Genomic DNA, 24,621 nt, shown 5'->3' with positions numbered 1-24,621 from the left:
GTGGACTTGAGGTGACTCACCTGGTTGTGTTGCGATTGGAGGAAAAATAGATGCTTACACACGGCAAATTATGTCGTTACTGAACTAGTCCTGTTTGATGTCATTGAACTACGACGTCAAACACAATTGTGACTGTTTTGGGGGCTGAAATAGTAAACTAATGCTGATTAATATTAATCCTAAACTGGTTTTGGTTTAACAATGGGTAGCTAGGGCTACCGCTGAAGGGATGACCCTCGTTTGCACAAGCATAGAGGCCAGAACACTCCGACTGCCTAGCTTTCATAGAATTAAAAAAAAAACAAGGTCGGTATCAAAAAGAGTTTGACAAGAGGAAAACTCAGTGGAGTATATAAGTTACACCAACCATGAGGATGTCATTCTAGATTGATTTGATTTCTTTCCTTTTTTGTCGAGTAAAAGATGCCAAGTGTCCATATAATTGTAATCTGATCCTAACTATTTATGTGTAAGTAGCGTCACCAAGCACGAGAATGCATGACCAGTTTTTTTTTTCTTCGCAGGCCGTTTGTAGGCTGTTGTAATCATGTGGCGCTGCATTTCTGTTTTTGTGCGTGTAAAGGGGGGGGGGGGCGAACGTAATTCTAAAAAGGGTGAATTCTCAAAAGAAGATGCTTACGTCTGCCGTTCATAATATTACTAATCATTGGGGTTCAACAGTCCAAAACCACTATATGATTATGCAAGACGCCGTAGTGGACGGCTCCCGAAATTTCAACCACCTGTGGTTCTGTGAAGTGCACCTTAATCTAAGCACACAAGTCTCGAGCAATTTCGCCTACATCAAAAACGCGGCCCGGATTTGATCACGTGACCTTTGGGTCAGTGCCTTAGCCACTAGACCACCATGGCGGGTTTGTTTGCAATTGAGATGACTTAGTTGATGCACCTGAACCTAATCTTTGGAAGTATATTTCGCGGAACGAGCCTTTAGTGCCTTTATGTAACTTTTAGGTGTTGCTCTTTGCAAACTTCTGCTTTCCGCTCTGCAGGGTGACTCCGGCGGCCCCCTAATGTTCTTCGATGGCTCCAAGTACGTCATCATTGGCGTCATCTCCGCAGGATTCGGCTGCGCACGGCCCTTGCTCCCCGGCCTTTACACAAGAGTGTCTGAATACAAGCCCTGGCTCAACAAGTACATCAATTCGTGAAGAAAGGGCCTGCGTTTTGCTAGGACACTGCTGTAAATGCAGCTGCACATACGACACGGGCGCGTGATGTGATATGCATCCTTGAGACTCGAGATATGATAGGACCGAGAAAGACACTGCTTCCGGATATTTTGACGCGGAATAAGTCAAGGTCTGTCTACGCCATGCGTCTGAGATTGTTTCGTGAAGCCTAGTCTCGAACTGCGTCACAGTTCAGGTTGTGCTGTGTCTATCTGGGTCGCATTCGCACACGCTTCCTGGTAGCGTGCTTCGTTTCAGCCCCATAAAGCACCTTCTGTAAGATAGTGAAATTTCACTAGTGTAACAAGGAAAAAAACGTCTGAATGGTTTTTCGTTTTTAAAACATCCAAAGGTATACATAGATTTAGCATTAATGAATGCTGAGAGACTTACGTTTGAAGGACGATCCTGGTAGCAACATCTTTAATGTGGTGATTAACGATAGCAATTCAATATAATAGCCTTACAGTACTGCCAAAGTGCTTAACGTATTTCAGGAAGTATATTATGTGCATTTTACTCCCACAATGTTTTTGAACAAGTTAGAATAGGCAGGTATCCTCGGGACGATGTGCACAGCACTGGAGCGGCAAAGCTAACTGAACAGTAACAAGTGTTTGAAGGCGCCGGTACACTTTCCGTTCTTTGCCGGGTTTTGCGCTGTGCACGTCATTAAGGAATGCTAACAATCCCGGTGCAACGCGCTGTCATCATAGCGTATCTAGTTTTTGAACACTTGGCAGAACCCCGAGCAGCATGTTTGCAAAGATCCTTGAATCTGCGACTTCACAATTTTTTTTATTTCACGCAACTTCTTATCGAATACAGTGCAATGTGGGGCTATCCGCACATTCACGCGAACAGGTCAATGAAACTTCAATAGCTATTCAAGATCACCACGCTCTGATTCAAAACAACATTACAAGATGTCGCACTCACATCACACTGCTGCTCGCATTCACGCTTCCCGGTGTGTCACTGTACGTCTATGTATATTAAGTTCGACTTCATGAGGACGTTGTTCTCTCTGAACTTTTTGGTATGTAACTGAGATTAAAAATGTGTAAATATTTTTATGCAACCTTAGGTGTCAGTGAAGGACTGTGAGCCGTTATTTATATGCCTTGACTGTATGCACCCCATTCTCGTTTTCCATGCCTTATGTTGTGAATTACTTGTATAGTTTAGTTCTCAGTCCCCTGTATACTTTGACTAGTCACCTAATGTTGCGAACCCAATGCTACTATTCTGTAAATGAGTGTAAAATTTTGTCATGTGGCAAATATGCAATAAAATTACGATGAGTGATGATAAATGGCACTGTTTCACTGATTTTCCTGCAAGATTCTTGTCGTCCAGAGACAGGCCTGCATATTGCACTGCACAAGTTGATTTAGCATCACGTGTTGCCCGCTTTCCAAGCATGCTGCTGTGTCGCTACCTTAAGGTAAGTCGCAAGGAAATTAAGGATGACGTACGCCGCAATAACCGAGAGGCGGAAACCCATCGAAAAGAGCAAAACGTTGAAGCCTTTCATAGCAGGAGGCTGGCTGCGAAGGCCAAGGAGAAGGATGCCTCGAGAATGAGGAAGCGTCAGTTGCTAAGGGTAGGGGTGCATTGTTGTTTCATATTGGTGCTGTAGATTCGGCTGATTTTGAAAGGCGGAAGAACAATGCCCAATCCTCGTTAGATAGAGCAACTTTGGCAAGCTCGTTGTGGGTCAGTGAGGCGTTGGTACCCTTAGAGCACCCGCAGGTGAGTCAATGCAGTACATTTTCTGCATTTGAGAGGCCGAATGTGAAGGCCAAGAAGAAAAGTTCATGTCTGATAGTGACGAAAATTCACTAATTGAAGACACTTTTCAGAGGAAGCATCGCAGATGTCAGTCACAGACATAACTGGTGATGAATGGAAGAACAGCTCAGTTCAGCCGTTTGGAGCTTCGACTTCACCAATAAAGAGTTCTGTACAGCGGAGTGCGGGTAATGATGCTCTGTGCAATGCGAGTCGTGCCGAGGGCAGAAGACTGCGTCGAAAGCATGGTAAACTGAAAAGTTCCGTACTTGGAAGAGTACGAATGATGAGAGCCCTAGCCGTCCCGAGAGGAAGAAAACACGTCAAAAGCGAAAAAAAATGAGTGATCCGTACATGCGAGTAGAGTGGTTGAGGCTGCCAGCATTGCGAGCCGTTCTGAGAGCAAATCATTACGTGGACAATGCGCTAATGTCAAATAAAAGAGAGTAGTAAAGTCAAGCGCGCGAATATACGGCTAAAAAGTGACGTTGCGTCAACTTTCGGGGCGCTAAGCTGAACTACTTGCCTGAAAGCGCAAAACGACCTTCTAAAAACAAAAAAAAACCAGGGTCAGGCTGTAGAAATCAAAGCTAGCCACGAGGAGTGTCCAGAAGAAACGAGTTTTTAAGGAAACCAGACCGCGAAGTCCCCGCTTCGCCTCCTCTGTTACATGACATGATGTATGCGAGAATGCCGCCAGACATCGCGTCGTAGTGAGTACGAACAAATATCCTCAATCTTCATAGAAAAAGGATAGTGGTTTGTCGAGGAAGGGGTCACTGGGCCGAAGACAACGCTCAGCAACCATCTGCTCACATTAAAAAATGCAAGAACGCTGCATGAACTATTGTAGTTCAGAGTAATAAAGATCGAAACCCTCTGCTGAAAAAGGAAAGCTGCTTGGCAAGGAAGGGGTCAATGAACATCAGACACTTCATGAGGTATGAGATTTGACATTTGTGAAGCTGCATGCAGCCATGAATGATGCGTGCTCGGGTCGCAGATTGTACGCCGAGACATTGGACGCCGATGTAAACAGCAATACACAAAGTAGCTCTATGCAGTGTGCATTGACCCACTCATTCTGACGAGCGAAAAACCCGCATTTCAATTTTCGAATTGGAAACGTCCCGACGGTGGAAACTTGAGACGTAAAGGACTACTTGGTGCAGACAAGTTTTGTAACGCAAGGATGGCTGAAAAGCAAGATATCTTTGGATGTCTGACTAGTGTTTTTGTCCGCCAACCCTCGCTGAAAAGTGGCGGTTACTGCGTCGTTGTGCGCGCAAAGGTAAGATAATCAGAAGTTAAACTCTACCATAAGCGGGAAAATTGAGTTTACCCAATATTTTGTATTAGTGCGATGCTTTACGAATCAGTTGAAGCTGCGGGGTTAACAGAGCTTACGAACTTGCACGTAAAAACGCCACTGCATGTATGCACATTCGATTGCGGTGACTGCAGACGAGACTGAAATTTCGACGTGGTTGACTTACCCACAGCTTCGACCAATTATACGTGAAAAGCCTCTAGGGCATAAAATTATTCACTAGACCATAGTTACAAATCAACTGCGCTTTGATGCAAATATACTGAGCCGGGTCACTTCAGGCAGACATACAAACATGTGTGCCTCTGATTTGAGTTTGCAGTGTACTATACACATGTACTAATATGGATAGTCCAACGTTGAGTTCTCTATCGTGCTTTTCGAAGACGTATCTGCTTGTGCATTGAAACTGACTGCATTTACAGAGTTATGGTGATTTCTTTATTTTCTCGCTTCGTTCGCGTCTGGTTTAATGGCTTTCCTTTTAACTCTAGGCTGTCATAATCAGAACTCAACTAAGTTTCCATTCGCAGGTGAATCACTCTCAAGCGCTCACCCCCCAGACTTGTTATAATAAGCCTGGCGAAAAATGAGGGGCTGGGTGTATGTGAAAGGGAGTGAGCGATGGCAAACGCAGTTAGGCTTGAAGCACGAACAAGGCCTTTGTTTCGTCGCAGCGTGACAGTATCACCTCACTTGACGTGTGCCCACAGGCAGACGAAAAGACGCAAACGACGGCGCCGTGGTATGTGTCCTTTTAACTGTAGTTTCCTAGCGCACGATAAAAAACACTCATTGCAGTAATTAAAGTGACAGTGCAAGTGACAATGCCCGTACAATGTGCGGGCCGATATTTAAGGAGTGTTCAATGGTAGGTACGAGCAGAGGTGAGCTCACCCGCAAAATATGCGAGGCTGTAATTATTCATAGGCTGAAAGATAACTGAACTTCTAAACCATCAATCTTCGTTCTATGTAAGTAGTTAGCTTATCCACGGAAAAACATGTGAATTGGCAAAGTAGATGTGATCATGATGATTGATTGATTGATTTGTGGAGTTTACCGTCCCAAAAACCACCACATGATTATGAGAGACGCCGTAGTGGAGGGCTCCGGAAATTTCGACCACCTGGGGTTCTTTAACGTGCACCCAAATCTTAGTACACGGGCCTACAACATTTCCGCCTCCATCGGAAATGCAGCCACCACAGCCGAGCTTTGATCCCGCACGTCGCGGGGCCATGATGATTGAAAAGTAGTGTTCCTTGTATATATGATTGCTTTTTTTCTGGAATAAACATTGTTGCAAGTAGCACCATTCCCGTCTTCATCAGTCCGCGTGTTTTTTCATGCGCTAGAAAATTACAGTATGACGTACTAACACGCCCAAAACGCTACGTCCTTTCAACGTCTTGTCACTTTGGCGCTGTTTTTTACTCGAGACCGCGGACCAACCAGGTCCAGACGTGTACCCTGCTGAAGGACGTAGACTTTTGGCTGTTGCATTTGAACTGGCAATCCTTGTGAATCAACGGCGCGGCAAACAGTAAAAATCCGCATGGCTTACCTTCGAAGTATCGCACCGAGAACAGCGGGCATGCGAACCGCGAGAAGCGGTAGTGACTGGAAGTGGGCAATGTTTTCATTATGCAGAAAAGTTTCTGCGGCGTAAGATATAGCTTTTGACGTGTTCTAGCACCTTTTGATCACATTTTATTCTAGCACGCCCGTTTAGATCAAGTATACACAATCTCGGTGTGTTATCGCCCTTCCACGCGACCAGCACAGTGGCTGCTGGGTTGATTACGGCACAGCCGAGTGAAAGAATAAGCATCCATTTAGGACAACCAGGACGCTGTCATGATTGATCGCTCTACGTGACCTGAAGGCCTCGTAAAGAAGTGGCTGCCCCCTGAGAAGCGATGAAAATAGTAGTTTGTTGTCATTCGCCTTTTAAATCACTCGTAAACGACCCAGAGGAAATCTTTAGCGGTGCTGCTGCAGCTGCACACGAGCCTTCAACAAACAGTTAGGCGCGAGAATTTTCCTGAACCGGTACCATAGTATAGGAGTTACATGCGTGTGATCATGCAAAAGAGGCCCTTGCTCGTTTCGCTCTTCTCTTCTACACGCTCTGTCTGAACGCTTGTCTCTCCTCCTGGTCGTAATTTTTTTTTTCTCGCCGCACGAAGCGAAAGATCGGCGGGCGAGCGCGTACCTTCGAAATGCCGAGCAACTTCTTTTTGTGGATGATTGATTGATATGTGGGGTTTAACGTCCCAAAAGCACCATATGATTATGAGAGACGCCGTAGTGGAGGGCTCCAGAAATTTGGATCACCTGGGGTTCTTTGACGTGCACCCAAATCTGAGCACACGTGCCTACAACATTTCCGCCTTTATCGGGAATGCAGCCGCCGCAGCCGGGATTTGACCCCGTGACCTGCGGGTCAGCAGCCGAGTACCTTAGCCACTAGACCACCACGGCGGGGCTTCTTTGTGTGGAGGACATGACTACAGATGCAAACGGTGACATCACAGCCAAAGCTGGGAATGCTGAGAAGCCCGGTGAGGACAATGAATCGTTTCGCAAAATTGCTGGCGTGCACGCGGCTTGCATGCAGTTGTACACCACATTTGAAAATGCTGATTATTAGGGCATGTTGAACTCAATACATTTTGATTGATATATACTTACGTTTACCTGATATGCTAAAGAATATCGGAGAACGTTAATGGGCCCTTTAGGACCGTCAGTGTTCTTGTCTTTCTTGCGATTTTCAGTTTGCGCCATATTTCTTTAAATAGCCATAACAGTCAACATGAATGGTCACTCAACAGACCCATTCTGCCTCTTTTAAAAAAAAAGACTGAAATTGATTGTGAATATCAGCTCTACTTTATTTTGCAACATTTTTTACAGGTAATAAACATTTTCAACACAAAACCCACAACATTTCCATCATGTACAATATAGTGTGGAGGATTATCACAATTTTATCCCTCCTCGGCACGACGTTTATAGAAACATTGACTTTGTCTGTGGTATTGTGCTGCCAGTGTATGGACGCTCAGCCCGTGTAAGTTGGCGACGACGTACTCGCTTGTGGCACCCGCTTGGCTGAAGAAGGCCGGGCGTTGTTCTTCCCTGCGCAGCTGTTACACGGTGTCTTCGTGGCAGGTACATGCACACCTCATGTGGTGCCTGTGGGACGTTCGTGTGCTCACACGTGGTTTAAATACTCTGAAACACAGAAAGAAAACGCAAGCATGAGTTCAATGGAATGTTAAACATGTGTTTTAGAATGAGGTTGACGTTCATTGATTAGCAACGAAAAAAAAAAAAACGTTATCACGAGTAACCCGCGGCCAAAGCCGCATGTTCATGACGTCCGGTGCTGGTGTCTCGAGAACGTCAATAGCGAGAGTACTAAGCTCATTTCAATTTCGCAAGCACGGGTGGCTGGCCGAAAGCAGGTCGTCTTGCTGTTGGCCCATCCGAAAGCCTACATTTAATCACTTTATGAAATAATGAATTAGGATTCATTTAATTCATTAAACATTTATGTAATGAATTAAAATTCAATAATGAATTTTAATGTTCTCTAAGGCGCATGTTAATACACTGACCAGTACGCCCAGTCAATGTGCGCGTGAACACACGAAAGAGAAATATGGTCAACAACTCCTACATAACAAATGACGAAAAAAAGTTGCAAGCATCTGAACACATTTTTTGTTTCTTTGCAGCAGGTCCTTGTGATCTTTTCTGCACTACGGAACAAATGCGACTAAGCCTATTTGTTGCGAAAAACCCAACCATCTCACCATATTGCTTCTCGGTATTTTTGAGGCCTTGAAAATTCTTCGGTACATAAGGAACAACTCCAATATCAAGTTGCAGTTTCTAGTTGTTCTTTACTAATTACTATTTACGTGTGGAGAACGTCCGTATGTATATTTCTTTGCAGTGGGAATTAGCTTATGGTAAACCATTGAATGCCACGCCGAATACTCCGCCTCCAGAGGCGATCAATTTACAAATTGAAGCTACTGCTCAGCTTACGTGCGCCAGTTCTTTATTGACAAGCAAGGGCACGTTAGCATGACGTCACAATGCTCGCTTTAAGAAGATTCGAACGCGGCGACGCAGAACGAATCCCCTTATGCTCAACATTATCACCAAACATACACCGTACCGAAACTAAAAAGATTTTATCAAGAAACTTCCAATTATTCTAGTTTTCGCTTTTTTGGACACAATCTGCACAGAATCTCTTCTTTGTGCAAAGCGTGACCTGCCAATTTAAGTAGAATGTACATGAATTCCTGAATACTGTGGCACTTTCCTGCAGTTTGGTGTAAGGAGCGCGACACAAACCACTGTTGCAACAAATGCCACAGTGGATTGTGAACAAATAATTGTTGAATAAATACGAGTACGGTGTTCCAGTTCAGATAACCCCTCAGATAACTCATGATAAGTACGTCTTGACTACATGCAGGTCTCAGCACGAGATAACTCGCACGCCGCCCAACTTCTCTATCCGACATACATTCGCTCGCGAATACATACACTGGTCGACCGCATTATTTTTTCACATTTCATGGGTTGTTTCACGCAGGCGCATTCAGAATTGTGTAGTGTTTAGGATTTGATAACAACCATTGAGTGGCGAAGTGTTCTTTTTGTTTCGTGCTTCTATGGTGAAATGAGCAGTGAGTGTCCAAACAGCCCGCCCACCGGCTCGCTCGGAGTTATGCCACTACCATATAACCCTTGCCACTTCATATAGCTTAGTCTTTTGTGCTTCAGTTAATACAAAAGACTAAGCTATATGAAGAAAGTTGCACCGAAAGACTACACTACAGTATGCGAGAACAAAAGAAGCGAGCTCCTAGAACAAGAACCAAGTATGGAAAACAAAGTATTGCTTACCAGGTACCTCAGGTTTTAAATACCCTTGCAGATCAATTGAACTTTAGGGCTAGTAGTGCGACTTTCAAGAAACAAATAAAGAACTTATTCATAACCACCGGTCTACACTATCGAAACTACGTAATGGATTCTCATGCCTCTGCAAATGCTTAAATTGTTCATAAACTTATATGTCAATTATACGAGTGTATACCGCGGAATTCATTGTATCCAAATGCATCTTATGCCTGTTTTTGAGTTGTTTCATTGATATTGTTTAGTTGTGAATTATAACGAGAGTGACCTCTAATTCTTAAAATGTGTTATGTAAACTTCTTATGCTATTTATGTTTGAATTTTGTGTTTACAATTTCAGGTTGCTTGAAACTAATGTATTGAATATATATATTGTTTAAGCTTGCACTGTCACGGACTGCGGAGGGACAAGGGCCTTTGTCAGGCTGTTCGCCTTTAGCCCTTTGCCCCTCCAGTGAGCTCTGTATCTGGCTTACTGTAAATAAAAGTACTACTACAACTACTACTACTACTACTACTACTACCTAGCTGGTCCCAATAATCGACACCAGTCGTCATTTACCTACGCTTCCGAACAACCGAGACTAACATTCCCGGGCGGTATGAACCAGAGAAACAGTAGAGCTGCGCACACCTGCGGTGCACTGTGGACGAAGCCGTGCATATCTTGTCGTAAGGTCGGCCTATTATCCCACCCAAGTGAGACAAGTTCTGTCCTCAAAAGAGCCATCAGAGCTATCGATCACCTACGTCAAGGCTCTACGCCGTTGATAGAATGTTGACCTTTAAAGCGAAGGCATGACCACGCACTTGCCAGTAGTGCAAAATTGGTAGCCTTTGGATACCGCGTGGAAAGAACGAAGGGGGTGGGCCCATATTATTGAATCCGGTGCACTAAACAGCGCCAGAGCCTGTTCGCTGAAATGGGAACTGTGTAAGTACTGCAGATAAAGTGTTTTCCTTTCATATATGTTTGCCCTGATGACTGCTTCGTGCACGACCCGCTCGTGTTCGCACCGGCCATGAAACGCCATTCCTAACAGCGTACACACTTTTCCCACAGTTCTCTACTCACCCGTGGGGCTTTATAAGATTGCTTGAAAATGAAAATGACGATGGTAGCGATGCTGGCTTGTTGGTCGGTCATTTGCTACACTGCCATAAATGCACGCGCCAACATACTTCTGATAAGGCTCTTATAGTGGGCATGTGTGACTCTCAAATACCTAAATTAGTAATCGAAGCTGAACAGAAAGACTAATTTGACGAAAGTTGTGTTAAGAAAACATCACCGTCATTGAGTAAAAAAACAAGACTACGTGTCATGCGCACTGTTTTCTTGCCGGCTATTCATAAGAATTCAATTTCGTCATACAAAACTTCCAGCCTAATCACGCGGTTTATTGCGCGCGCGCGCGCGCGCGCGTGTGTGTGTGTGTGTGTGTGTGTGTGTCTGTGTGTTATGGTTAAAGGTTTGTCATGCGCAGAGAAAGGTATATTTGTCAGCTTGGTGGTTGAAAAAAAAAAAGTTCTCCTTGTCAGCAGCACCATTGGGCGTGTGCTTTTTCCATTCTTTCTTGTCTTTTTTATGGCCACACACAAGATGCTTGAAAAAACAATTCCAGAACTGTTGCCTCGAAAAAGCTATTTGTTGAAGACCTTTTCGCCAGCCAACTATGCTTTGAAAAAAGGAATGTGCTTGACACTCTCGCTAGTTGGACACTTGGGAACAGCACCGCCCCTTGTCTCAATTATGGCGCTCCAGCCACCGGTCAGTTGTGTTAATCTTTGTCCGTGGCGACCTTACATCTGCCTCAAATATGGCAGACAGTCACTTATGTGTACACTGTGTCTGTTATACCTTCAGGAAAATTGTCTTCCGTACTGTTATTGGGATAAACTTACATGACAAGTATTTCCGTCAAATGGAGTTTTCTAAATATGAAGTGGTCATATTTACGTAAAACTGGCACTCAAACCACAGTGAAAGCTCATTCTTTTAAACTCGCAGGTGCAGTAGTGCAGGTGTACGAATAATGCAGGTGCAGTAAATGCAGGTGTACGACTAATGCAGGTGCAGTAAAACTCGCAGGTGCAGTAAACTCGCAGGTGCACGAATCAAGCGATGTTCAAATAAGCAGGTGGGCACTAGAATAAACAGATAATGCACGACACTGCGTGGAGTAAACAAAAATACGTCACCTCTGTTCTCGTTAACATGAATTAGGTGCTACTATGTATTCGTGTAGGAATTCACGAAGCTCTAACAGCAAACAAAGTTAATTGATCAGTTAGAGATACGCGAGGAACAAGCAACGAAATGCATTCATGTGATCAATGAGTCCTAATGCCAAAATACACTTAAACTATCATCCTCCAAACACGTTCATTATATTACTTAGCTAATGCAATCAACACTAAAAGCTATCAGTAATTTGCATTTGCATGTGATTTTTCTGTCCCACCTTCACGAGTATCATTTGAATCTTTCCCAAGAGTTCAGTGCAGTACCTGGATTCTCAACTGCTGCGAAAGACAGCTGTTGAGTTTTTTGTTTGTATCTCTAGCGAATTTGGTTTTCTTTGGTTTCGCAACATACTACAATCACTGGGAGCCGACTTCTTTGAGGAACGATGAATGATAGGGGCTTTATTCAGTACAAATTAACCGGTGTCGATACAACGCGTTTGAATTATCGGGATTTTTTCCAATAGAAATACACTGGGTGGTGCAGGAACCAGGGCGTCAGTTTAAAATAATTGTAAGTTTCAATTATCCGAGTTTGAATTAACAAGCTTTTCTCGTGTTTGGGCAAGGTTTTCGATGAGCGCGCACTTCGGCCATAAAAGTTGTGCCCAACATATATCGGGTAAATTGAAATATTGAAGATATCTGGCAAGGTTAAATAGTGAAAAGTGGTTAATGAAGTACAATAAAACTGCTAACCGCCAAACTTTATTTTATACCTTATAAAAGCGGGTTGAGTGTACAGGAACATGTGAGTTGTATGGTTTCTGGATATTTGTGATTCTATACGTGGGAGTGTAATCAGATGAATATGATTGTCTGGATGTGGAATGATGTACATGTAGGGCACTTCATAAATGATATCATTCAGTTGTTGATCCAAAAATCATTTATGGAGCTACTTACCTTTAAGATCTGTGTCAGCTTGCACCACGTCCTAGTCTGTCGGACAAGGCCACAGCTACGCTCAACCACGCTGTCAACATCCAGGTAATTTCTAGCTTCTCTGCAAGTAAGATAAAAAAAAATCACATCTCATTTTGGGTGCAGTAAGTCGCAAAAGAACATCAGAGAAAAAATAAGGAACAGTGAAAACAAAATTAAAACAAAAAAGAAACTATGCGAATGGGTCATATGCACCCCGATACATTGTAGGAACAGATGTGGGCTTCGGAAACAACAACAAATAGACCATTTTTGTAATCCGCAAAAACGCTTTTACACATTGCATATTCACCCAATTAATCGCGGCACCTGTCGTCCTTCAAGTGGATGTGAGGTCCGAATTGCTTATGTATGCGTTTCCCTCGTCGGAGCGTGAGCAAGTAACGCACCACGCAGTTCACAGCGTGTTAGCTGGCTTCTCTGTCATGCAGGCGCGATTGCAGCAAAGGTAGCTTTAAGTTTGTGAAAAAGTTGATAAGGTCGACAGCTGTCTACGCGCGTTCGAACCTTGCTTTGGCAACATTCTTTTGCCAATTAATCTCTCATTCTCTTTCCTCGTTACTGGTTCTTGAATGTCAGGTCGAACGAATTGGTGCAGGTGTTATGGCAGCGAAGCATAAAGCACGAAAAGAGCGCGCGTCAGTTCATTATGATAGTAATTTTCAATCTGCGACACTCAGCAAACCTCGAGCCTAACAATTGTGCTGCCAAAGCGGCAATCACTGGCACACAAGCCTCGTAGCAAAACAGTAGTAATCAAACCATACTTTCACTTCAGTGATATCCGTTAGCTATAAAATATAACCTGATGGTTTAAAACTGTAATATTGGTTTTTCCAAATAATCTCACTGTCGGTTGCACTTAAGCTGGCTATAGCATTGTAGTTGTGCTCTGAATGAATAAGATACTTTAAGGATCAACAGCAATAACTAAGAAAATTCTACAGAAAAAACATAGTACAGGCAGAGTAAGAAAAATACCATCTAATTGTACGATATGTCGTTACTGCGCCATTTGGGAGACGTGAAAACGTTGAAGCTGCTTCATTCTCGTCATACCTGCGAAAGAGTTCTCCTCAGTGAAAGAGAAGCCAGCCTGATGTGTGACGTTGAGAATAATAGTAGCATCATCAATGCCTTTCGAGTTTCTGGCAACAAACAATATTTCCCCGGCGTCTTCGGGGTGAACCGACCTAATCTCCAGGGATGTGATTCTGCAAAATGGTGTGTCGGCACTCTGTAAAAAGCGAAGAGGTAAAAACAAGCATTTAGCATGGCAAAATAGTCGGTATCAAAATTTTAAAGAGTTGTAAAATCAATGCACAACTGGCTACAATTTTTCAGGTACGCAAAAAATGAAGGTGCTATAGTTTCATGAAAGAAAACAACCACAGAACAGTCATGATCTTAATCAACATTCAAACAAGCATTGTTAAAAATAATATAGATTACCATATGTCACATTACCATTAGCAGCTGCGGAATACTGACGTTGATTGTTTATACGTCTATTTTTTATGTCGATGAAGAAACCCCGAAGTAATATTTACTGCTATTGCGAAACTGACCTGCTGCAAGATACCAACACAAACGACTTATGACTTAAAAGAAGAAACTCGTAATTTCTGATATCTTAAATACGATAGTTTTTTTTGGGACCTTCGACGCAGAAATTTTGGTCCGTCTGTACAATTTGTCTGTTTGTCCACACTTAACGGTGCCTTAAACAGCACCAGACGATACCCCAAACGGCCGACCCTATCTGCAGCGCCCGCCAATATTGGTCAAGGCTCAGCATTCATACTTGTGCGATTTTTAATTAAAAAGCAGTTATTGCGCATATATGAGGCACCATAAGAACACACGAACATTCTGTATGTGTGTCTCTTACTAGAAAACGCATACTTAAGTAATTCTAAGGACCGTAGCGTTTATCACGTTGCGCTGACTATGCAACGCTTGCACGAAAAGGCAAGCTTTTCCAACGCTTTGCTAAGACGACGTGGTGGTGGCATTTACCCGTCGCCTTGCGTTCCACACGTTATTATATCCTAGAAGGGCGCGCGTGCTTCGTTTTCTAAGATAGCTGCCAGATAGCGCTCATGTCTCACGTGTGACATGACTTGATGCGCACGTTCGTCTCCGCTGCACGCTCGAGGCACTCTAATGCAGCGCCTCCACAACACCATTCACCGATATTCTTACGCAACACATCGAATAAATGGTTTGTTCACTCTTTCCAGGCGCAAGACTATCGTCTTTCGACGACATTTGCAGTGTAACATGTAGATACGGGGCTAATTTTTTGTGTGCGTTTCACAACACGCGGGCGTAATTCCCTCAGAAAATTCATTTCAACACTTGGTTATGAAAAATACAAATACGACCAGAATACCTCGTCTACCTTATATGTGGCATTAGCTTATTGTGTACAGCTGATGACTTTTTTTTTTGCACATAAAGTTTCCAAGTCCGGCTCGCAGATATTACTACCCTTTTCCTTTATGCATTTCATTTACGTGTGATAGTAACAGGCTTGTATGCTTAACAACTGTCACGTAGTATGACAATATTCATCGCGCCACATGATGGATAATGTGCGACCAGTGGCGTTATGTTGGCCTAGGTGTGCTTACAGTGTTATCCTAAACTGACAGTTAAGGGGAAGAGGAAATAATCTCAGTACATAAAGTTTCTCACATATACGAAACAGCGGCTAAGTTTACATGTCCGCTATATAGAATCACCATGGGCTTTGGAAGGCTAAATTACTTCCTTGCAGCAGGATCATTATGCTCGGCTGCTAACCTGAAGGTCGTGGGATCGAATCCAGGCAGCGGCGGCTGCATTTTTGATGCAAGGAAAAACGTTTGAGGACAAGTACTTAGATTTAGGTGCACATTCAAGAGCCCAAGATATCATGGTGTTTTGGGGCGTTAAACCCGACATGTTATTATTATTATTATTATTATTATTATTATTATTATTATTATTATTATTATTATTATTATTATTATTATTATTATTATTATTATTATTATTATTATTGTTATTATTATTATTATTATTATTATTATTATTATTATTAATATTATCTGCCACACTGTGAGTGGTACGTTCGCGTCACTGCTCCCATCTTTCAAACAAAAGAAAACAGTGCAAGCGATGGAGCTTAGTCAATCATCCTATAACTTTTCGTGACACAACAGACACTCATATGCAAGTGGTATTTCACGTGTTATCGGTTGGTTGGTTGGGGCATGCGGGGTCGTTCGCACCGTTTCAAGTATAGCCGTACAAGTGTATCGGTGAACAATTGTTCAGGGTAGTGACGTTGCAATGACATGATAGAGACATGTTTGGCGTATGTCAAACCGACGCAAAGTAAACATATCGCGAAGCGACGTAGCGGCAGCCACTTTTTGCGGGGGACAGCAATTACAGAAAAAATCCAAAATCTCGTAGCTCTTCGAATACATATAAAGTGCTCATATAGTACCTTTAAAATACGGTCTTAGGAGTTCTGATTATATTCAGTGCCCATAGGCCCATATCTTATATGGATCAGTTTTCCACCCGCGCAAAACCTGCCTTCGGCTACTGCCAAGGTCGGTTATATTGAGCGACTAACTACAATGAATTAACGCAAACGGAAGCAAAAGGTCCTTTATATACAAAGTGTGACTCCCCAAATATTTTGAATACACATGCACTAACATTCCTGCAACTCACCAGAAAATGAAATATGCTTTATTGAGTAGGGTGTACCGACAGTTCCATCTTGGTAACCTCAGGTGGTGGCTTACCAGATTCAATTTATTGATGTTGTAATTTATAAATTAGCTGCGCCTGCTTGTTTACACCAAAGTATTCTACATGACAGTTTCACTGTGATGCAGCTACGCGAACAGTTTTTGTATCAACAACAATCAGCAGTCAACAACTTGATTTGACACAAGAAGTTATAACGAAAGAATAAAAAAAGCCTAGTTTACTGCCATAAGCTGCATGTGCGTTCTTGCAACGTCAGAGTAGAGCTCTCACCGATCGGACAAATCAACACGTTCACTCCTGAAAGTGAATTAGTTGTGTTCCAGAGTTGTTTACAATGCAGTGACATGGCTAGCTGCTAGCCAAGCCAGAGTCAAATGTTCGAGCATTCCTTTTGATTGATTGATTGATTGATTGATTGATTGATGTGTGGGGTTTAACGCCCTAAACCATCATATAATTATGAAAGGCGCCATAGTGGAGGTCTCCAAAAATTTTGACCACCTGGATTTCTTCCACGTGCGCCGAAATCTGAGCACACGGGCCAACAGCATTTTCTCCTACATTGAAAATGCAGCCGCCACAGCCAAGATTTGAGGAACGTTCCTTTTAATACTTTGTGCAATACGTTGTCCAATACTACGTGCTTTCGCATGGGCTGTGCAGGACGTGTTTATTATAGCTGCGGGCTATGATGTTTTCCCGTATCCGTGAACCGCACCGGAGCAGTGGTGACATGCCGTGCTAGTGGTGCGACTCACTTTCTCAAACACGCACGCGCACGCATGCACTCACTCACTCACTCACTCACTCACTCACTCACTCACTCACTCACTCACTCACTCAATCACACAAACACACACACACACACACACACACACGCACGCACACACGCACGCACACACACACACACACGCACACACACACGCACACACACACACACACGCACACACACGCGCACACACACACACGCGCACACACACACACACGCACACACACGCACACGCGCACACACACACACGCACACACAAACACACCTAGGGAGCCGCAACAGTCCCATCAGGTTCTCAGAATATTTTGCTTTAGCTTAAAAATGATGACAAAAACGGGTGATTCCTCATTATCGTGTTTAGAAAATCAAGATGTACTTACACTGTAGTTATGGGCAACATAATGTGTGAGAGCCGCTTCCCCGGGACTGAGCAGCAGGCGTCTGACAATCCAATAAGCTCGTGTCGGCGGTGGGTTGGCACAAACCAGAACAGATATCCTGACCGGTTTTCCCACGATTGCCATCAGGCTTTTGTTCAGTGCTTTGACGTCAGGCCGCCCTGGATAAATTATAATCAGGCCAGAATATGTACTATTTTAAGGGACACAAAAAACTTGGAAACAGCAACTTAGCTTAGATCAATAAATTGTAGTCCGGGAACTATAATGTCACAAGTTTCACTAACATGAGTTTATTATTTGCAGAGAATATCAATGTTGAAGTTTCATTTTTGAATTTCTCACCGAAATTACGACGTGTCACGTCAAAAGTTTCAAAATGTACTTTTCGTATTTTCGGGGCGTTGCCTCAATTAAAGTTGTTGAAACTACGTATGTTAGGTCTATAGCACCCAGAGACGACGATGTACTTCACTTTTACTGATTAGAAACTGCGTATAGGATCCTTTAGACGCCGTCAAAATCAATGACGTGGTGTTTGGTTAGGCAATCTCGAAGGCGGTGTCTCCATCCGCATTTGCTTTTCGCGCATTTCTTCGCTTAGCTAGCGTTGTCTCGCGGTAAAAGGGGTGTTTTCGGGACTGAGATATAAAATGTATGTTACTGACTCGCGAAAAATTGTTTTTCTCTTTAGTGCCCTTTTTGAAACAAAGCCTTCTTTGTCAACACTATAGAATTTTGGAGTACTTCATCCTAATTTTTCTCGAAGACGAAAATTTTTTCGACAAGAAGTGCCCGCAAAATTGACATATAGAAACGTTTTTAAATTTATTTTTCACTCGTTCAGAATGCATAGATTTTGTTCTCAATGAAGCCTATTTTTGTTCACACTGCACTGTCAAATGCTACATTTTAATTCCAGATTGTTAATGTTATATATCTATTCAATGGTGTGGAAAGATTCCTTTGCAGTTATAAGATTAATAGTTTGGCTAATTATATTAGGTTAATGGATAAGCGATATGATTTAGGAAGGAGAATACTTCACGTTGTTAAGCCTATCACTCAGAGCAAAGTGCAATTTTATGTTAAAGAAGCAGCTGAGCCAAATTGTTGACCATTAAAATGCAGGAACGCATGACAAGTTTAATGAAGTTTTGGTGGCTACACCCTAGGTTTTCTCTCTGAATGAAGCGTTTGAATGGCATTTAACCAAGGATGGTGACATTAGGTATAGAAAACTTACAACACATAAAAGTTATTTGACGTGTACGACAGAAACGTTTTGTGTAAAAAAGATTATGTAGGCATTGCCTTAAAACCTTGTTTGTTCATTATTGTTTGAATTCAGCAATCCCACCAAAGAAATCGCAACACGCGTGCCTTGAGAACGAATAGCCAGTGACCCAACTTAGTTGACAAGATCGAGAAGAGAAGGTAGAGGGCATCAGACGAGTTTCTTGTTTCATACCGAACACTGAAGATACCATAGATAAATATTGAGATAGGAAGCTATTCGCCAACATGCCGGCCCACGTGGAAGGGCTACAATCGGAGGACAGTCTGTTTGAATAACTGCAGTAACGCTCAAACACTAAAATGTAACAGAGTGTAAACAGGAAGGAAACCTGAGATGGTGAGCAGGATGTCCCGTGTGCGGGCCCGCTCCTCTTTCCAACCCATGTGGTTTGTAGCCGTGCACTGGTAGCTGCCGGCATCCGAGTACAACACCGGGTCCAGCAGGAGCGAGCTCTCGGAGGCCATGCTCTCGAGCCGGCCCGAGCGCACACGCGTCCAGCAATAGGAAGGGGGCGGCTTGCCGTCGGCCTTGCAGTCCAGCTGCACGGGCTCGCCATAGTCGGCCGACACTTTAGACGGCGGCTGATCGACGATCTCAGGGCCGTCTGCGAGAAAGCCACGATCAAGCAGGCCAGTAATTACTCTAAACAAAATGGTCACGTATATGAATGGGTGTGCGTGTGGGAGAGAGAGATAGAGATGGACAAAAAAAAGCTTTGTGCACTAATATAAACACAGCTATTTTTGACAGCCTGGGCATTGACTTTTAAGACTTTCTGCGTAGAGAAACAAATGCAAGAATGCGTCGGGTGAGTGGCACACCGTCCTTCTAGACATCACGCCGTATATAAGTGTTGCTTCACGTTCTGTCCACACATATTTCAAGAAGCCTGTTCTGTTTCTCACAGTTTCTATGAAGCGGCAAACCAACAAACAAGAACAATTTTTTGAAACGAATGTAAACAATGTTCTTGCCTCATACCATAAAAAACATCATCATGGCATAAAAACAATTTTTTTTTGCTCCTTGGGAGGACATTTGAAAGCGGGAAAGGCAGTTATTATCGCATATTCTGTGATTTTTTTTAATGTGACATCGCTTATGACCGTTAATTTTTTAATTGCTATTTTTTTCGCAGAGAACACACTATCGTACCGCGCAAGTTTCTTCATTTTGCTTGTTTTTCGTTTAAGTGTACAGTAAAGAAGGGTTGAGAAAGAACGACGCCCATTGTCAAAGGGGCAAGACGCGCGCTGCCGATAAGTCTGCGGAGGCTACTGTGGCAACATCTGCTCTTCCCGACAAAAGACGCGCCCGCAAGCAGTATAGTGCCGGGCAGAAAAGGAGACCGCCTCTATGGCAAATTGACGCTTGAAGGGTTTGAAGTGCCGTTCAGAAAGACGGGAGCTGGAAAGAGCGGGGAGGCCTGGCGAGGTGCCGTGCTTTCTTTTAACGATTCGACTTGAGAGGGCGAAGTGAGGTTTGGGTAAACTTTACGGGTGCCCTCCCCCCCCCCCCCCCCCGCCCTAACTCGTTTCATGGTTTTTAAGACGGGATTCTTGAGACAAGTGGCCACCGTTATAAGAATGTCCCCTGCTTAACGCACAATAGCGCTGCGGCTGAGCCTAAGCGGGTGCGGACCCGACTGGCGCGGCAGTTGACTGGGTAATTAAAAGTTTGCCCCGTCGGCATACCACTCCTCTCCTCCTCTTTTTCGGCTGGCGTATACGCTTCGTCGATCAAAACAAAACAGTTTTCTGAGGGGACGGCTCCCGTTCGCACAAGCTCGACGTCACTCGCTCTGCTGTCGTATCTTTTTTTTTATTTCTTAGGGAGCTATCCTTAAAGTTTAGACAGCGTGACGATGGCGCTGTTAGCGTTTCTGCTCAAAGCAGAACATATTGCGCATGCAGAGAGACAACCCGGGCGAAGCGACTTGACGGCCTATATAGCTATTTTCTACATTGAAGGAGCGTGGAGTTAACAACATAAATATACGTTAAAAAATAATAAAAAACTTCGTTTTCTAGGGCTTGATGAGCGTCGCTAAAGTGTTTCATTAAGCGGCAGACTGCGGGGTGTGGTAGTTACATGGTCTTTTGTTCAAATAAAAATGTAACAAAACAAAGTATTATGTTTATTTTTTTCAGCCACTGAAAATGGGCTAGCGAACCGCCAGGACAAGGTCTTGTCAATGCAGATCCGCGTGCAACACTCCATATTTACTAGCGTTCTTCAAGACTTCCTGAATGCTAAATTGTTGTAAGACTTAGCAGATTATGCTTATGCAACTTGATTTATCTATATAACTAAAGCTCATAACGTATCCGCTCAGCGTTTTTGAAAGATTGGTGTATCATTTTAACGCAGTGGGCGCTAATCACCTTGCTCGTGAATAATCGCACACATATAAAGGTTTGTCTTAGGTGCTGCTATTCTGCAAGCATTAAATTTCTTTCTTCAGGAGATGATTTACCGAATAGAATATCCATTTTTGTATACCATTTATGTACCACGTGCGCTACGTTGCCGTTCACTTTACCAGTGTTATCGATTAACAAAGCACGATAGGGAGCGCGAATGAAATAGAAATTTCCCCTTGCGCTCTAGATACACCGCAAATGAAGAAGCATGGCCGTGAAGCTCGTGCACACACAGACACAAAAACAAAAAAAAAGGTGACAGAGAGCAATGGTGGCGATGGCAATACGTGTAACTTGACGCTTTTTAAGTCAAGGTTGGACAGGGTGAACCATATATATATATATATATATATATATATATATATATATATATATATATATATATATATATATATATATATATATATAAAATGGCTGAACCGCCGTTTTAGTCATCGGTATATAACGCGAAAGTCAAACGTGTCTTCACAGATGTAGTTCAGTGTTTATTGTGCGTTGTTTCGCCACAAGTGGGAAGGAATGAACACTACAGCATGAAGAACGGCAAGCAGCTCAAAACTTCCCGCGTGCACCTCAAGCCGCAAGCAAGCACGCGCAAAATAAGCATTCAAAGGACAAGCGCTGAAAACTAACTGTCACACCTCGACACTTAAAGCAGGCTAGATAGATATGTAGGGTTTAACGTCCCAAAACAACCATATGATTATGAGGGACGCCGTAGTGGAGGGCTCCGGCAATTTAAACCACCTGGGTTGTTTTAACGTGCACGCAAGTCTGAGCACACGGGCCTACAACATTTCCGCCTCCATCGGAAATGCAGCCGCTGCAGCCGGGATTTGATACCGTGACCTGTGGGTCAGCAGCAGAGTACCTTAGCCATTAAACCACCACGGCAGGGCTCTTAAAGCAGGCTGCTCAGAACTGCAAGTACACTAGGTCCCACGAAAGCTACTGTTTTTCAGCGATTTATGTAGCTTTCCTGACTGCCTTATTTTCTATTCATATATCTCTCTACATATATAGCTTTCAACACATATCTGGCGTACATTTTCCCGGCATTGACCAATGCAAGCAAAACAAGCCTTCGAACGCTACAGAGTGTTCAATCCCAGGCCCTCCGGATTTGCCTCGGCTTGCCTCGTAGTGCGTCAACAATGGCTACTACAGCTATCGCCGGTGACCACCTCATCACGACACATATAGACGTTGAGGCACTCCGGACACATATAAGGCATATTGCTCGAACACCCTGCCACCACCTAGCCTCTTTACCGGCAGACAGACCACGTTCGTCATTTTGCCAAACGGTCACCACATACCGCGATTTTTTGTCAACATGCTTCACACCCGCCGCCAGGCCTTTGACTCCTCCCTGGTGCCTGACTCAGGCTAATATCAGGCTAACTATACCTGTCATCAAGAAAAAAGCAGATATGTAGTCACCTGCTCTTAGACAGCTTGCTCTGCTCTTGTTATACGAGACGTATCAAGGCTGTATACACGTATACACCGACGGCTCTGTTTTACAGAAGAGTTCAACGGCATCATTTGTTATACCGATAAAAGACACGACAAGAAAATTCAAGACCTCCCACCTTACGACATCAACGGGAGCAGAGCTCACAGCTCTTCGTGCCGCATTGCAATTTATCAGCGATTAACAGCCACAAAAATGGACAATTTTCAGTGACTCAAAGGCGGCGCTGCAATCCCTTCTATCGCCTTTACGCCACGGCCCGTACGAACAGCTGGTATTTGAGATCGCAGAAAAGACTCACCAATTCATTGAGGAAGGACATGAAATAGCCTTTCAATGGCTGCCAAGTCATTGTGGAATAATTGGCAATGAACGGGCCGATCGAGCTGCGCGTTCTGCCCATACTGAAAGCGATGAAGTATCAATTCCGCTTTCCAGAACTGACGCTGCACGGAAACTCCGCATGCTTGCTCGCAAGCGCACCACGTCACAATGGAATGAGTCACAATTTTTCCATGCACGGTTAGGTACTTTAGACCCAACTCTCAGTCTTCGAATTCCTCCGGAATTACGCCGACGAGACGGTACTATGCTGTGCAGATTATGGTTGGGCGTCGCATTTACCAATGCGTACGCGTTCCGCATAGGAATGGCTGACACTGCTGCATGCAACCATTGTGGCAGTGATGAAACAACTTGGCACATTCTGTGTGAATGCCCACAATACTGCTCGCAGAGACAGTCACTCTGCAATACACTAGATGAACTGGACAATCAGCCTCTTTCGGAAGAAAGACTCCTACGCTGCCGACAGGACTTTATGTCGCAGAAGAAGGCTGTGAAGGCGCTCATGCGCTTCTTGCGTTCAACCGGCCTGTCCAAACGACTGTGATCGGAACTCCCTAAATGTGTGCGCATGTGTTTTTTAAATTTATTTTATATCTCTCTATAGGTATCCTCTTTCAGACCCTTTTCCCCACCCCCGTACAGGGTAGCAAACCAGTTCGTCTAGGTTAACCTCTCTGTCTCTTCCTTTTAAATATTTCTCTCTCTCTCTCTCTGGCGTAAATGAACTGCAAACTCACATCGCACGTTGAGAAAATATCCGAATGATGCAAACATTCCCAGGCGATGGACAGCGGCACAGCGGTACCAGCCGGCGTGCTGTCGCTCAATGGCTGAGAAGTTCAGGTAACCGTCAGGGCTTTGAGGTACGGGAGGAGGCCCGTCATCCTTAAGCCAGCGGGGCGCGCATGGCGGATTGGCGTCCACAGCGCAATGCAATGAAACGGGCATCTTCTCCAAGATAGGGAAACCAAAGCCTGGCTCCCGGGAGATTGAGAAGGACGGCACATCTGAAAGAATAAACAAGAAAACGAAGATAAGAATTAGTATAGATGATAAGAAAGCGTAAACTGCACTTTTCGTCTTGAAACACGTTCAACCTTTCTTCAAAGGGTATGGAAGGCATTCATGACGTTCAACATAAGATACAGTGAGTTGATTTTATTGATTCAAAAACACGGGAAGCACGAGTCATTTGTTCTTATGATTCATGTTGCTAGGTAACATCATCTTGAATACCCTGGATCTTAAGGCGAACAACAGCCAAGCTATTACCATAGGTGAGTAGTAAACTGCAGTACGCCGAATATCTCATATGAAAGATGCCATATGAGCTGATTGCCGTGGCTATTACTACGAAGGATGAGTATTAATTACCGTATAAAGAACATAGAAAAACACATTCACAACAAAATTCCGAAGTTACACATGGCCAAACTATAATACGAGTGCAAGAAACGCAGTTGAGTAGGACTGCGGAATGATTTTTACCATCTGTGGCACTTCAACACGCGCCTAAATCTTTCTCTTTCCCATTTATTCAGTGCAGGCTAGCAAACCACAGATTTCCTTACTGTCTTTCCTCTGCTTGTCCTTTTCTGCTGTGTATTGTGTGGCAGATGCACACAATCCCAACTGATCTCGGAAACGTATCGCAGTTAGCTTCATGACCA

General features: G+C 43.7%; 2 protein-coding genes across 4 annotated transcripts in view; one reads left to right on the top strand and one right to left on the bottom strand.

Moving 5' to 3' along the window:
* Positions 1-2,508, top strand: part of LOC119172649 (brain-specific serine protease 4) — a 31,211-nt gene extending 28,703 nt beyond the window's left edge. For both annotated transcript variants that reach the window (XM_075892755.1, XM_037423804.2), the window contains exon 6: positions 1,014-2,508. In XM_075892755.1, the coding sequence (XP_075748870.1) occupies positions 1,014-1,172 (159 nt within the window). In that variant the 3' untranslated portion in view covers positions 1,173-2,508. The remainder of the gene's footprint in view (positions 1-1,013) is intronic.
* Positions 2,509-7,330: 4,822 nt separating this feature from the next.
* The window catches only part of LOC119172648 (kin of IRRE-like protein 2), a 140,763-nt gene continuing 123,472 nt past the window's right edge, over positions 7,331-24,621 (bottom strand). For both annotated transcript variants that reach the window (XM_075892752.1, XM_075892754.1), the window contains 6 exons: positions 23,689-23,958; positions 19,032-19,307; positions 17,386-17,564; positions 13,522-13,699; positions 12,424-12,523; positions 7,331-7,560 (listed from right to left, as the gene is read on the bottom strand). In XM_075892752.1, the coding sequence (XP_075748867.1) occupies positions 12,438-12,523; positions 13,522-13,699; positions 17,386-17,564; positions 19,032-19,307; positions 23,689-23,958 (989 nt within the window). In that variant the 3' untranslated portion in view covers positions 7,331-7,560; positions 12,424-12,437. The remainder of the gene's footprint in view (positions 7,561-12,423; positions 12,524-13,521; positions 13,700-17,385; positions 17,565-19,031; positions 19,308-23,688; positions 23,959-24,621) is intronic.

This window comes from Rhipicephalus microplus, chromosome 4, assembly GCF_043290135.1.
Source record: "Rhipicephalus microplus isolate Deutch F79 chromosome 4, USDA_Rmic, whole genome shotgun sequence".
Classification (NCBI taxonomy): Eukaryota; Metazoa; Arthropoda; class Arachnida; order Ixodida; family Ixodidae; genus Rhipicephalus; species Rhipicephalus microplus.
This window is presented reverse-complemented; position numbering and strand designations above follow the sequence as displayed.